Here is a 14454-nt window from a genome sequence, read left to right on the forward strand (position 1 = left end):
CTATTAAAAGCCAAGTAAAGCATCTCTCTACCATCAGATTCTCCAGCAAAAAACTTGGCTGATCGGTCCTCAGATGGTGGGCTTGTTCTCTTCTGGAAATATGGCGTCTCTTTGATCTGTCCAAAAAGACAAACATCACGTAAATCCATCAAATGACCAAATGCATGTAGTTATCACAGACCAGACAGAGACGTCCAGAGGGATGTGGAGATTTCCACAGTCAGAGCCGCCAGTAGGTTTTGTGGAACAGCGAGTGCACCTGGAACATGTTGTTGAGGTCCACAGGCAGGGCCAGACCGATGTAGTCGTCCAAGCTGCCGTAGGAGGCACTGGACACCATGGAGCGCACCGAGGAGGAACGCTGGAGGGTCGTCTGACTGATGGGGCTGAGCAGGTCCTCCTTATCCAGAGAGGCAAAACTCAGGGCCTTCAGGAACCTACACACACACGCACACACGCACGCACGCACGCACGCACGAACACACAGACACACACACGCACGCACGCACACACACACACACACACACACACACACACACACACACACACACACACACACACAGTGTCAGCACAGACACACCCATGGCTGACTGCACATGGACAGGAAACAGAAGGGGGAAGAGCGATTTGGAGGAAAGCCTGAGAGAAAACATCTACTGGGAAGAGCAACAGGGAAAGAAAGAAAGTGAAAGAAAGTAAAGACTAAAAGAGCTTTTTTTAATGGTCAAAATCATGGGAAACAAACATGGAATTTATTTATTGGCACAGCAGCAGGTCATGGCAAAAAAAAACAGTCTGCACGCCTTGCCAAAACTCCAAGTGGATAAAGAAGGGATGAATCATCAGATATGTTTTAGAGTTCAGGGACAAGGGTTGACTTGTGGAGTGTCTACGCACCAGACTAATATTCACAGGCTTACCTGATTACTAATGTGGGAAATCACCACTTTAATGCTCATGCATACACTCAGAAACAAAAAGATCAACAGCAAGGATCTGAGGTAAACTGTTAGGACAATTACGATCATTGCTGTGAGTGAGTTTGGCACTGGTCAGGGAAAGAAGGAAAGGTTCAAGTGTCATTTCTTCTCTAGGAAGCACAAATCAATGGGAACAAACGAACAAGGAAACCAAATGGGTCTCAGGGAGGATTCCTCATACAGGATGCAGAGGCTGCAGCGCAAAGGCCTCTGGGAGTTGCAGGAAGAGTTGAGGATGAAGGAGCAAACATGAATGGGCAAAATCAAAATGGAACAAAAACAAAGAAGACTTGGGGGGTGGGGGGGGAGAGAGAAAAAAAAAAAGAAAAAGAGATGGAGAGAGACAAAGATCGGTAGGGAGACAGTAAAGAAGCAAGTTTGTGAGCCCCTGAGGGATGATCCACGCACCGTGGGAGGGGCAGTCTGGGCTGCCTGCGGGGGCCCCCTGCTGAGCCTTGGCCCAGGCAGCTGAAGCGCTTTTTAGTGTACCTGAGGGACCACCAGAAACACAGGTCATGTTATTCTCATACCAGTCAGACCCAGGGGCCGGGGGCAGAGTTGAGAGACTTGGGGTCTGGGTTTGTCGCTGGTTGAAATGATGGGTTGAATGTGGCCCTGCGATGGACATCACTTCAGACTATGCGTGTTGCAACAGGCTGGAGGCTGTTCAGCTTGCTCACTGAAGCAATAGGAAGTTGAGGTTGCAAGCACAACCTGCAGCTTTCTAATAGCTCAAGTGCTTCTATGTGGTGTAAAGCCCTTTGCGTGAAGCTGCGCTGCTATTCTGCCACGCTGGACCTCTAGGTTACCAAGACTTAGTCCCCAAAATGACAACGAAGTGTTTGTTGTGCATCTGTATAGGACCTAAGGAGGCTGCATGTCCCTGGTTGTGCAGAGGTGCAGTGGCGTTTCTAAGTACAGTGACTATGACAGCCAGTGAGTCAAACTTGTGAAACCAAGATAAGTTGAGAAAATGGAGGGATGTTTTTTTTAAAGAAACTTCCTGACTGCTCTCTTCACACAGGTCACACGCTCAGAGAAGAAGATGAAGAGATATCCATGAGTGCACATCATTGGCCGAATGCAGAATTGGCTGAACGGGAACAGGAGCTTATCAAAAAGAGAAACTAGCTTGCTGAAAGCGCAGCTACAGTACATAAGCCCAACCGAATGCATTAGTGTTTGTGTGATGATTACACACTTGATAGCTAGAGTCTAAACACTCATTCTCGGAAATTATGGGCAGCCTCCTAGAATGAGCCCTCCTAGGATCGGCATAATTCTACTCAAACAGTCTCACATCAATTCTGCTGAGTATGGCTCTCTCAGCAAGCTCTTCTGAGGAGCAGATAAAAATGACTCAGACAGGAAAGGCAGCGCTCAACAATATTCTCTTGTAGTAAAGTAAAGTAAAGTAAAGTAAAGTAAAGTAAAGTATAGACCCTTTCAACAATAAAAACAAAAACAATGCTTGAACATTCTATTTGGGCCCCAAACTACTTCCTCTATATTAAGATAACATATGGAATGTTAAAACGGAAGTCTTGTGGGGCCAACTATGATGCTGATAATGGAACTTTCTTGAAAGGGTCCATACTTTATTGTCCCCAAGGGGAAATTTCGGTAATTTTAGTAAGGCACTGGCTGTGGTCCACAAGTAAGTAAAGGGTCAAGTGTAGACTACGGTGAAAAAGACTAGCAGCAGCAGGCAGACCACGTACACAGTCAGTCCACTGGACAAAAAAACACTGTACTAATCACAGGAGCGATCATCTCACCATTTCAAGCCAATTTCAAGAGTTGCTACAGTCCGAGATGCTGATATGAACCAAAGGTGCAACATTACACATAGTCCACTTTCGACTTCCAAGGGGCATAACCAGTCGCGTAATTACCATAAAACAAAAAGTTGGTCCATTAAACTCTTACCGAATTCTTTTTGAAGCACAGCAAACACATCTTTCCTTTAAAAAAAGGTTTTAAGCAGTCGTACACTCAATTTCAGAGAAATCTCACATCCATCAGCTCAGCCATTGGTTGTGTACAAAAACAGTGCCAATTGTCCCCTTCTGTCTGTCATTGTATAAAGCCCACCCCACGCCAAAAAAAAGTGGTTGTGATTGGCTTCTGGGATTTCTGTGAATTACAAGAGGAAATTAAAATCTGCTCTCAGATTTGTGTGGTCCCCAGGTTGCAATACTTCCGCAGCAGCATCCAATATTCCAGTATGCACATGACTACACCAAAGTTACATCTCTACCCCTAAGAACTGCTAATGCTACAGGAGGGCTGTTGTATTTACAGACACAATTACCCTGAAGAAATTGTATTATGCACCCAAAAGAGGGAACATGAAAATAATCGTAACTAATCTATGGTAAATGGTAATTTAGTTTAATGACATACATATAGTATATTTTTTTGGGCTTTTTATGACTTTAATGTGACAGAAAGCGAGTGGGGGAGAGAGTTGGGGTGGGATCCGGAGAGGACCACGGGGCGGGAATCGAACCCGGGCCGCCGGCGTACAGTGCAGGTGCCCCAGCCAGTTGCGCCACAGCTGGGGCCCAGATATGCATTTTTTAACAGTACTATACATTTTTTTTTTTTAAATATATAGCAAATTACTTCATGAGACGGGTGTCTACTGAAAGTAGATTAGTAAGCAAATGCATTTTTGGTTCCCTTTCTCACTTATGTGTCATTACTGCACGTTACTCAATAAGCATGGCGGTCACAGACCAGGCTAGAATTTACTGGCATGTGTAAAAGAGAACCGAAAGTCATGTGAGACAACGTATGGAAGGGTGGAGAGTGTGTGAGTGAGTGAGAGAGAAAGAGAGAGTGAGTGTGTGAGTGAGTGAGTGAGAGAGTGAGTGAGTGGGTGAGTGAGTGAGAGAGAAAGAGAGTGAGTGTGTGAGTGAGTGAGTGAGAGAGTGAGTGAGTGGGTGAGTGAGTGAGAGAGAAAGAGTGAGTGAGAGAGTGAGTGAGTGAGTGAGTGAGTGAGTGAGTGGGTGAGTGGGTGAGTGGGTGTGTGGGTGAGTGAGTGGGTGTGTGGGTGAGTGAGTGGGTGTGTGTGCGGGTGGTTGAGTGAGTGGGTGGTTGAGTGAGTGAGTGGGTGAGTGGGTGAGTGAGTGGGTGTGTGGGTGAGTGGGTGTGTGGGTGTGTGGGTGGTTGAGTGAGTAGGTGAGTGGGTGAGTGGGTGGGTGAGTGGGTGAGTGGGTGGGTGAGTGGGTGGGTGAGTGGGTGGGTGAGTGGGTGTGGACATCTCAGCTTCCGCAAATAAAAGTTCTAGATCATCTCACAGGCTTAAGTAATACATGGCTGTAATACACGCTATATCCACCTCTGTCTGTGTGCGAGTGTGTGTGTGTACACGTGTGTGTGTAAGAGTGAACTTGAGGACGGGAGGCCATTCACCTGCGTGGTGTGAGCCTGGAGTCCAGGCTGCCCGTCTTCATGGTGATGGTGTCGGTGAAGAGCACGTCCTTGGCGGGCGATGCGAGCGCCTCGCTGTGGGAGAGCGAGGCGTGGAGACGCTGCTGCTGCAGCCGCTTGAGCGTGGCGTAGCCCAGCGCGTCGCGCGGGCTGGTGTACATGAAGCTGCTGCTGCTGCTGCAGTCCGTCAGGCTGGCGATGGCGCCCACCGACGGCGACTTGAGCGACTGGGCGCGGCGGGGCAGCGTGTGTGAGGAGCCTGGCGGCGCCAGCAGCACCGAGCTGGACTTGGACAGCGACAGGTGGTCGGACCGCGCCGCCGGCGGCGTCCGGAGGGACTGGAGGGTCTGGAGCGTGTGCGCGCTCACCACCGTGGCCAGGCTGGCGCAGTCCGTGTCGCCTGCCGCCGACGAGGACGACGCGGTGGTGGTGGTGGTGCCGCCGCTGCCCGGGTAGTCGGGGCCGCCCACCGTCTCACGCGACGGGCTGGAGCTCATGGAGCTGATGCCGCTGGTGGTCGTGTCCGTGTTGAAGCTCTGGCTGCGGCTCTTGAAGTGCACCCCCCCGCCGCCCGGCCCGTCGCCCCCCGCCAGTCTCTCCCGGCTCGTCTGCTCCATCACCGGTGGCACCGTCGCCGCGGTAACCCCCGCCTCGCCCACTCCGCCGCTGCTGGACTTGGGCGGCCGCTCCTCCAGCTCACTGATGCTAGGCGTGCTGCCCTGGTTCTCGCCAGCCTTGTTGCCCACGAAGGACGTCTCCAAGCTGACCGTGGGGCTGCGTGGCATCAGCTGCCCGTCTGACGGAGGGAAGACGGGACTGAACACGTCGCCGCCTCCGCTGCCCGGCGAGTACGCCGACGGCTCGGTGACGGTGCGGTTGCGCCTCAGGCCGCCCAGCTTGGGCTCCGACTGGGTCTTGCCCAGGCCGCTGCCCTTGGGGTCGCTGGTGCTGCGCAGCTTCTTGCCCGACAGGGAGATGAGGAAGCGGTTGCGCACAAAGCGACTGGAGGCCAGGATGGTGAAAGGGCTGCGGTCCTTCAGAAGCTTGGGCCGCATGTAGAGCGGCTGCTCCTCTGCCAGGTCAGACACATCTAGCTTCTCATCGTCCAGAATATACATGCCTGCAGTCACACAAAAACACACATTTAATGAACCACTGGACCTGACTGGGAATTGCTCATACTATAATATTATTGCTCATACATAATATAATTTATAGCAACTTTCTACTATAAAGCCTGAGTTGCTTGACACAAGTACATTAACCAACTGATCAAACACAAAGCAGCAGTAAGCACTGTTAGTCTACAACTAGTGAGCAAACTACTGTACATAAAAAGCATGCAGAAACCATACGACCCCCAGCAGCAGCACATTTGGCACTGATAAAAGGATGCTAGCTGCTGGATTCCAGTACTGTTGGCAGCACTTTGCAGCAAAGTGCACTTTTCTACACATCTCTACTTTTTTCTGTTCTCCAAATGACCATATTAAAATATTAAAACTAATATCAAACTAGTTGCGTATTGAAACATACCTCAAAAGTAGCAAATGTCTGCATAGAGTTGCTTTAAAAGGTTAAAATAAGAAGGTAAAACAAGATAGTAGTGGAATATAAGCAGCATTAACAACACCACATTAATAACCGTCTGTTGAGAGACTGCACTTTCTTCACACCTGGCATCAAATTGGTTTATGCTTCTGCCTGCTCCAATTGCCTAACCAAGGCCAGACCGTGTCTGATAACATTTCTTATCAATAAAAAAAAGAAGAAGCGCAAACATTGTTCTTGTTGAGACCGTTTTTCCACACCTTCTTATCATCTTGGGAGGTTCCAAAATACTTCCTCAGTCTGCCACAGCCCACACCATCCATAAACGGAAAATTTCACCATGAGCTATGGCTCTTCAGACCAACCCATGAGGGCTCATAACCGAGGAAGCCATTTTCATCTAGGAGCCTCCTGCCTTATCAATTCAAAATGACAAAGTCATGCAAATAATGAAAAGATGAACAATGAGCTGGGTGGCTCCAGCCAATCCTCTGAAGTCAAGGGAGCAACACACTGCCAGTCACCCATCGATGACCTTTAGGGGTCTGGAGTTTGCGGAGAGAATTCTGTAATACTCAGAGAGTGCTTTCTATGGTCGACACGTCCTGGAGAACTCTGAATAACAGTACATTCAGCATTCATAACAACTGAATGCTAAAGCATTGCATTTGTAGAGTTGCACTCAACTGGTGACTTAATCATTGACACCAGACAAAGACTTACTCACTGGACTTACTGGGCTGCTCGGACTCACTCACTCACTACATAGTGGATTGGTGCCATGACCTCCAGATGCCCCTTCAGTTTTGAACTCACTTCTGGTCCACATCATGTCCAGATGCTGCTCACACAAACACTTCCCTGTCCTGGGCCACATGTCTGAATGGGTACCTCTATCCACTATCTGACTTCGGACCTTAAGGCCCATCCATACTGCCAATGATCACTATAATGATAACAGCGAAAACTACAGTTTTAAGAATGAGTCTCACTAACTAATAAGAATGACCAACGGTTACTGTATGTTGGAGGACACTTGCAGTGCAATTTTGTGAGTTTTGTGAGAGACTGGCAGCCAATCAGAATCCATGAAGCCCATGTCACGACCCAGACGTCCATATGACAAGAGGCGGACGGACGGACTCACTGGGCTGAGTGGAGTCGCTCTCGCTGTTGTGCCGCGAGCTGGTCGACTCCGAGTTGAGGCTGAGTGTGCTGGGCCCGGAGGAGAGCAGGCTGGTGGGCAGGAGGTGGTGCTGCTGCTGCTGCTGCTGCTGGTGCTGGTGCACCTGGTGCTGCTGCTCCACCACCTCGTCGGGCACCACGGGCCACGGCTGCCGGCGGCTGTGTCGCACCGCGTCCCAGCCCTGCTGCTTGAGCAGCTCGCAGCCCTGCTTGGTCTTGGAGACGAGGCCCAGCACGTACAGGCAGGTCCTGTGTGTGTGTGTGTGTGGGGGGGGGGGGCAGTTGGACAGAGAGAGTGTGTAGGAGTGGGGAGTGGGGAAGTGGATATGGGCGGGGGTGGTAAGGAGGGTGGAGAAGAAAGAATAAATGAGCTCACATGCTGAGCAGGAGGGAATTCCCCTGAAGTTAACTTCAGACTAAACATAGCCACAGGTTAGGTGAGTCAACCTGGAGTCGTAGGTTTGTCGTAAGTTGACAGAAAGTTCAAGTGGAGCGTTTTTACGAGAAGCGTGATGCCCTCAGAGGGATGTCTGGAGAATTACTCACCCTCGGATTGACAAAACCTCACAGTGCTGGGCCAGAGCAACGATATCCGGGATGACATTCTCCTCCTGAAGGAGGTTCAAGCCCCAGTTAGACGAACCAATGTTACCCTGTGGATAAAAACAACATCATTACTGGCTTGGTTCATGGCCAAAGTCTTAGAGAGAACATTAATATTAAAAAGGAACATGGTGTGTTGTTTATAGACAATTATGGACATAATCCTGTTAGATTTTAGTGGTTTTCTGTATGTCATTCTTTTGGTTCTTTGTTTAATACTGCAGAAACTGCAGGGACAGGACGTTTATTGTAAGCAGACAGAATGTTGTCACTTTAGCAAATGGTGTACCTAACTAATTGTTCCCCCACAAGAGACGTCTTAATTGAATAAGGCTATATCACTGCCTGTTTCCCCCCCTCCAATTTGACCCCAGACGTGAATGTATATTCTGGTATTATAATTAGCCAGAAGTTTCCCAGATCTTTGCTTCAGTTCATTACCTTGGCTTCACCCTGCAACACTGTGCTGTGCTGTGCGTACAACAGGGTTATCAGAACAATGTTGTTACATCCAGAATAAAGAATTATTCTTTCGCAAAACAGCCTCAAGTTTTTACCTGCTCTTAACTACACTGGAATCTACTCGGTCAACGGTGTCTCCATTTGGAATTAAGAAGACAATTTCAATAGCATTCTTCAGTTAATCCTTACAATGTGGAAATGTACAAAACAAACAGCTGTAAACTGGTGTTAAAACTGGTGTTGCTGTAAACTGGTGTAAAAACAGTCCATAACCAAATAACCATTGCTGTGTGTGGGAAGAACTATGTCTGTTTAGATAGTGCACGCCCCAAACCACAGGAGATCTGTAATCAACTGACGAATTCCAAAAGCACAAGAGCGAGATCACCATAAGCCATGCAATAACCCAAAGACAAGAGAAAGAGGTTAAATCAGCTGCAATGCAACGCATTTTGGAAAAAAATGTCTAATGAACAGATTAAGAAAATAAAACAAAACAAATAATTGAATGACCACTGACCAGTGCCCAGAGAGCTGCCTTCAGCTGCTTGATGCCTTCCCATTTGTCCAGCACAGGCGATCTCACCGTATAGCTTAGGTCAGGAACCACATTCTGACAGACAGAAACACATACACATACAGAGAGAGACAGAGACAGATAGAGTAGGAGTAGGACTAAAAGAGTGGATGTCCATCATCCGTCCTAGGAATTTAGGTCTGTTGTTTTAAAGTAAATTAATTCATAATGTTTCTAAATCCTTTGGAACTGATTTTGAGATATACAGTACCATCAATAAAAAAAGACAGCTTCTAGTTATATTGTGCCATAGTAGATGCAAATAAGCATTACCTGGGTTTCCAATAGGTGGCAGCCGGTCTTATCATGGACGAGTTGCCCATACAAGTGCACTGGCAGATAAACATTTGGCCTCTGTAACCTGTCAGAAAGAGTTTTGAAACACATAAACAAATAATAAAAATGTATTATTTATAGCCTACCTAGTGCAGTCTAGTGCTGGCTGTGAATGATGTTATTAAATATAACTAGTTTGGAAAGATGAGGAGACAAGTCATAGCTCCAGACCTTTGGTTGCTGCGGCGTACGTAGTTGTCTCCATCAACTGGTTTGCGGTAGGTAGTGAGAGCTTCATTTAGTTGCTCCTCAATCAGGTCCACATATTTCAGATTATACTCCTGACAAAAGATATGAACTCTGTATAGTTAGTCATCAAACCTCACGGCCGATTACTCCCATGCGGTTAGAAGATATGCAATTCCATCGCCCCTCCTGTTTCTTTTCTACAAGCTTCTTCATGACCAGAAGTCAATACTCAACCTGCAGTACACTGCAGCTGCATAGCCAAAGAATGGACAGAAAAGCAAAAAAGATTCACTACAGCTGGTCAATAGTGTTGTACTTCAGGTCACACACCTTCTGCCATTTCTCCAGCTGCTTTGTCACATATCCCCGCTCATTGAGGTAGGAGAAGCCCTTTGGGATAGACAAGAACCTGGACATAGGACACAAAATACATCTGTTAAGGGCTTCTGGGAGATCTACACATCACTAAAGTCTTTGGAAAAAATGCCTGATTACCAAAAACACATCAGTGAGGGCTGTTTCAATATTTTTAATACTGATTGTAAATATTCTTATAAAGTGATTGGAGAATAAATGTATTCTTGTTTACAACACAAGACAGTAAATGCTGTTTGCTTATTTTTAAAAATTTAATTTCATGGGCAATGTCTGTTGTTGACTGACCGTAAAAGCAGCAATACGCCCTTGTCGCCCAGGTGGGTAAGTGCTGGTTTCATCTGAATAAGTGCATGTAGATTCGCCTAAGCAACAGGTCCACACAAACTTAATTAGCACTAACAGAAGACCACTCAGTACAAATTAGGGGTGTAACGGTACACAAAAATCACGGTGTCTACCTCGGTTTTGAAGTCATGGTTTGGTTATTTTTCGGTACAGCCTATAGGTACTGCTAGCCTAAAATTCATTGACTATATTGCAGATGCGCAACAGTAATAGTATTTTGAAAAAGGTGTCCAATGTTTTTGCCGTTAATTGACTAAACGGACATATGGTCCGCCACTTAATATGTTTCTGTGGGAAGTTGAATTTAAAACATGGTCCGCACACACAAAAAAAACCCCTACTGTACTGTTGATTACTGTTCAAGACTGCGTTCAGTACATTCGGTACACATCTGTATTGAACCTAACGTCCTGTACCTAAACGGTTCGGTATGAATACGTGTACCTTTACACCCCTAGTACAAATACAGTCACAAAAGGGAAACAACACGACTGAATTTGCAGACATAGCTGACTCAAAGTAAATGATACAGCATTCGGGAAGTGGAAGCCACAGTGAAGACAGCTGTGGGAAGACAATGAATACGTGACTTATGGTGGGCCAGTAATGTCCACATCCTCAGACCTGGACATAATTTGACTCTGTGGAAACCGTTAACTTTTCCTCCATTAGAAGGACAAATGATATTTCTCATCAAGCCATATTTTCATGATATATGACAGATACTACTGTACTTTACACTTTCTATGGCTAAATTAAAAAAAAAAAAAAACTTAAAGTAATAAAAAATTACCTTGTTGAAGGTGAGATTTTACAAAGCTTGTGTCTGATGTAATTCTACATAATGATATCGGGTTTTGTCACAAATATTTTCCACGTTGTGAGACCAGTCTGCTCACCTTGTCCTCGCAGGCCTCGTCCAGGATGTCCAGCGCCTCCATAGAGATGGCCTTGTTGCGGTCATGAAGCTGGGTGACCAGCAGCTCGATGCCCCAGTTGCTGAAGAACTCCACGTTGGCGCGTAGGAGAACGCGCAGGTGCTTGGTGGCATATAGACGGCAGTTCTATGGTAATGAACAGAAAGAACATTGACATTGAACATGGGCTTTGGCAATAGTTTATTTCAGCCAATGCACAACACTTCACTAAATTTAAAAAGCTTTAATTAATAGAAAACTTTATAATAATTAGTTGCTTCAGTAGGGCTACATAATATCATTTAGCACTGTCATCCCAATGTTCACTTGCATAATAGGCACTGAGCAGAGAAAGAGAACAGGGAACAGAGGCATCGCAACATGATCAGCATTGCATTGCCGTATCTTCAATAGCATCTTTCGTTCTTTCAATAGCATGCAGCCTCACTAGAGGGTAATTTTGTAAGTACAAGTCAGAACAAGAACAATAATTTGGTGATTAGGCACGGTACTGAAAGCACGTACTGAACTATGGCATTGTTTGTCTCAAGTGTCAAGTCTCACCAAGGCTAATTAATTAGCTATTTATGTTGTCCCTGAGGCAATAGACCTTGGGATTCTACTTAAACCCAATACAAAGAGATATACAGTATGTGCCAAAACTGTTACAGCCATCGTCAGCTATGAAATTCACTGTAATGCTGCAGGTGATGTTTTTGCTAAAAAAGTTGTATGGGGATATGATTAAATGAATCCTGCTATAAAGCAAACGTACGATGACATACTGTAGCCATAATTTAAAACTTGAAGAGATCTGGCTCTGAGCCCAGATGAAAATGTATTACTACAACTCATAAAAACTAATAGAGTGAATGTGCTTCAAAAAGGAGGCCAGTCATTATTTGTGTCTGCACAGGGAGAGGCCTGAATGAGAGCAGACGTGTGAGATGGTCTGAGACTTATTTAGAGTAAGGTGGTGCTTTTACATCGGTGGCTGCGGTCAGGATCTTGGACAGGATGACCCGAGCCAGGCCATCGCGACCGTAGTCCAGCGTAGACACGGTCAACTTCAGCAGGTGGTCCTGGTTCTTCAGAGAGCAGAGGTTCAACAGACTGAAACAGAAATAGAGAAACGCTTACATTAAAAGCAAGAGCAAAAGTGTTCTTATCATATTCTGAAAACCTAAAGGGTTCCGTTTCACATAATCATCTTCTTCACTAGATTCAAGGGTAGAACATTCTTGAAATCATGTGGGCTACAAACCAAACAACAAAGTCTCTCTGAGGAATTTTTCATTTTCTACAGAAAATTGTACAGGCTTTTCTGCACAAACAGAGCCCCCTGCTGACCGAAAAATGCAAGCTTCTCCTCCATGTAGATAAACCACTGTCCTCTCAGGCCAGGGTCTCCTCAGTTCAACATAATGGTCCACTTTTAGGATCGATCATATATTAATTATAGACAATTTTTCAATTACATTTAAATTCAAAATCATTTTAATGACCCACATTTCTGCTCATAAAAAAAAAAAAAACACAGGACAACGCTTAAGTTATCAAAAAACTTGTTTTTTGTAATTGCCTTAGGTTTTTGTTGAAATTTAGCTCAATGGTTCCCAAGTTATAGGTGTATCACTGTGTGCAGAAATGTTACTAAAGGACGAGCTGGTTGAGGAGGCGTTGAGCGCTCACCACTGGAATACGCCACATTTCTCAAGCATCTTGACGCCGTTAGGATGGGACGAGAGGGTGCCCAGGAACAGGAAGTAGTGCTGGCTGAGCGTGTTCAGCAGCCCGTTGCTCTGGAGACTGCGGTCCGGCTTCAGACCCGACGACGATGTCAGCCACTGGACAATGTCCTTCACCAGATCCTCCAGATAACCCTGCCCATCCTGTTGGACCCAAAGATACGTGTGTAGAAAAATACATGCATATACATAAACACCCACACAAACAACAGACACATACAGTACATATGCTTGCATTCAAATCCATAGGTAAAAGCTAACAAGCTCATATTTGAATGTGTACACAGTACTGATCACAGTCTTGATATTAGTGTGGACCGGTAGCCCACATTTTGGTGGGAAAAAAGTATGTGTGTGTGTGTATGTGTGTGTGTGTGTGTGTGTGTGTGTGTCTGCTTTCTTCCTCACCTCCTCTGACTCCTGCAGGAACTCAATGAACTGGCAGCCCACCACGGTCAGCTGCTTGGCCTTGCTGTGGTCCAGCTCCAGGCTGGCATACAACTTACTGCTGGGCTTGTAGAAGAACAGCAGCCGCCGCACAAACCTGCAAACACACACACACACACACACACACACACACACACACACACACACACACACACACACATACACACACACACACAAACAAACACAAACTAACATTAGCAGAAGGAAACCTGTAACGAACACACATATACTCAGCCATATGATGACACTAGTATATAACACACACACACACACACACACACACACACACACACACACACACACACACACACACACACACACACACACACACACACACACTAGCAGAAGGAAACCTGTAACAAACACACATATACTCAGCCATATGATGACACTAGTATATAACACACACACACACACACACACACACCTTTAAGTGGGGCAAATAAATGAACGAGAAATGGATGAGTCCTTACTTGTGCATCGGCTCATCTTTGTTGGTCCGCAGGTTTACATTTGGCCACTAAAAAAACAACAGACATGAGAACATCAGGCGGAGGAACATTTCAGGACATAAAGCATTTTTAATGAAGGAGATTAAGTTGCATTCATGTCTCTGTTAACTGGGAGGCAAAGGAGATTAAGTTGCATTCATGTCTCTGTTAACTGGGAGGCAAAGGAGATTAAGTTGCATTCATGTCTCTGTTAACTGGGAGGCAAAGGAGATTAAGTTGCATTCATGTCTCTGTTAACTGGGAGGCAAAGGAGATTAAGTTGCATTCATGTCTCTGTTAACTGGGAGGCAAAGGAGATTAAGTTGCATTCATGTCTCTGTTAACTGGGAGGCAAAGGAGATTAAGTTGCATTCATGTCTCTGTTAATTGGGAGGCAAAGGAGATTAAGTTGCATTCATGTCTGTTAATTGGGAGGCAAAGGAGATTAAGTTGCATTCATGTCTGTTAATTGGGAGGCAAAGGAGATTAAGTTGCATTCATGTCTGTTAATTGGGAGGCAAAGGAGATTAAGTTGCATTCATGTCTGTTAATTGGGAGGCAAAGGAGATTAAGTTGCATTCATGTCTGTTAATTGGGAGGCAAAGGAGATTAAGTTGCATTCATGTCTCTGTTAATTGGGAGGCAAAGGAGATTAAGTTGCATTCATGTCTCTGTTAACTGGGAGGCAAAGGAGATTAAGTTGCATTCATGTCTCTGTTAACTGGGAGGCAAAGGAGATTAAGTTGCATTCATGTCTCTGTTAATTGGGAGGCAAAGGAGATTAAGTTGCATTCATGTCTGTTAACT

The 14454-nt window shown here is 45.8% G+C and overlaps 1 protein-coding gene across 3 annotated transcripts in view; it reads right to left on the reverse strand.

The window, feature by feature from the left end:
• The window catches only part of rictorb (RPTOR independent companion of MTOR, complex 2b), a 49542-nt gene that overhangs the window by 8922 nt on the left and 26166 nt on the right, over positions 1-14454 (reverse strand). Inside the window, exons 19-34 of one of the 3 annotated variants that reach the window (XM_042058711.1) lie at positions 13630-13676; positions 13118-13253; positions 12654-12853; positions 11948-12074; positions 10944-11108; positions 9985-10037; positions 9652-9730; positions 9304-9413; positions 9070-9157; positions 8740-8832; positions 7701-7807; positions 7117-7403; positions 4401-5538; positions 1389-1469; positions 260-437; positions 32-116 (exon numbers count right to left, since the gene is read on the reverse strand). In XM_042058711.1, the coding sequence (XP_041914645.1) occupies positions 32-116; positions 260-437; positions 1389-1469; positions 4401-5538; positions 7117-7403; positions 7701-7807; positions 8740-8832; positions 9070-9157; positions 9304-9413; positions 9652-9730; positions 9985-10037; positions 10944-11108; positions 11948-12074; positions 12654-12853; positions 13118-13253; positions 13630-13676 (2974 nt within the window). Of the gene's footprint in view, positions 1-31; positions 117-259; positions 438-1388; positions 1470-4400; positions 5539-7116; positions 7404-7700; positions 7808-8739; positions 8833-9069; positions 9158-9303; positions 9414-9651; positions 9731-9984; positions 10062-10943; positions 11109-11947; positions 12075-12653; positions 12854-13117; positions 13254-13629; positions 13677-14454 lie in introns of all 3 variants that reach the window. The other 2 variants (XM_042058710.1, XM_042058712.1) reach the window with 2 other exon arrangements.

Source organism: Alosa sapidissima, chromosome 13 (genome assembly GCF_018492685.1).
Source record: "Alosa sapidissima isolate fAloSap1 chromosome 13, fAloSap1.pri, whole genome shotgun sequence".
Classification (NCBI taxonomy): domain Eukaryota; kingdom Metazoa; phylum Chordata; class Actinopteri; order Clupeiformes; family Clupeidae; genus Alosa; species Alosa sapidissima.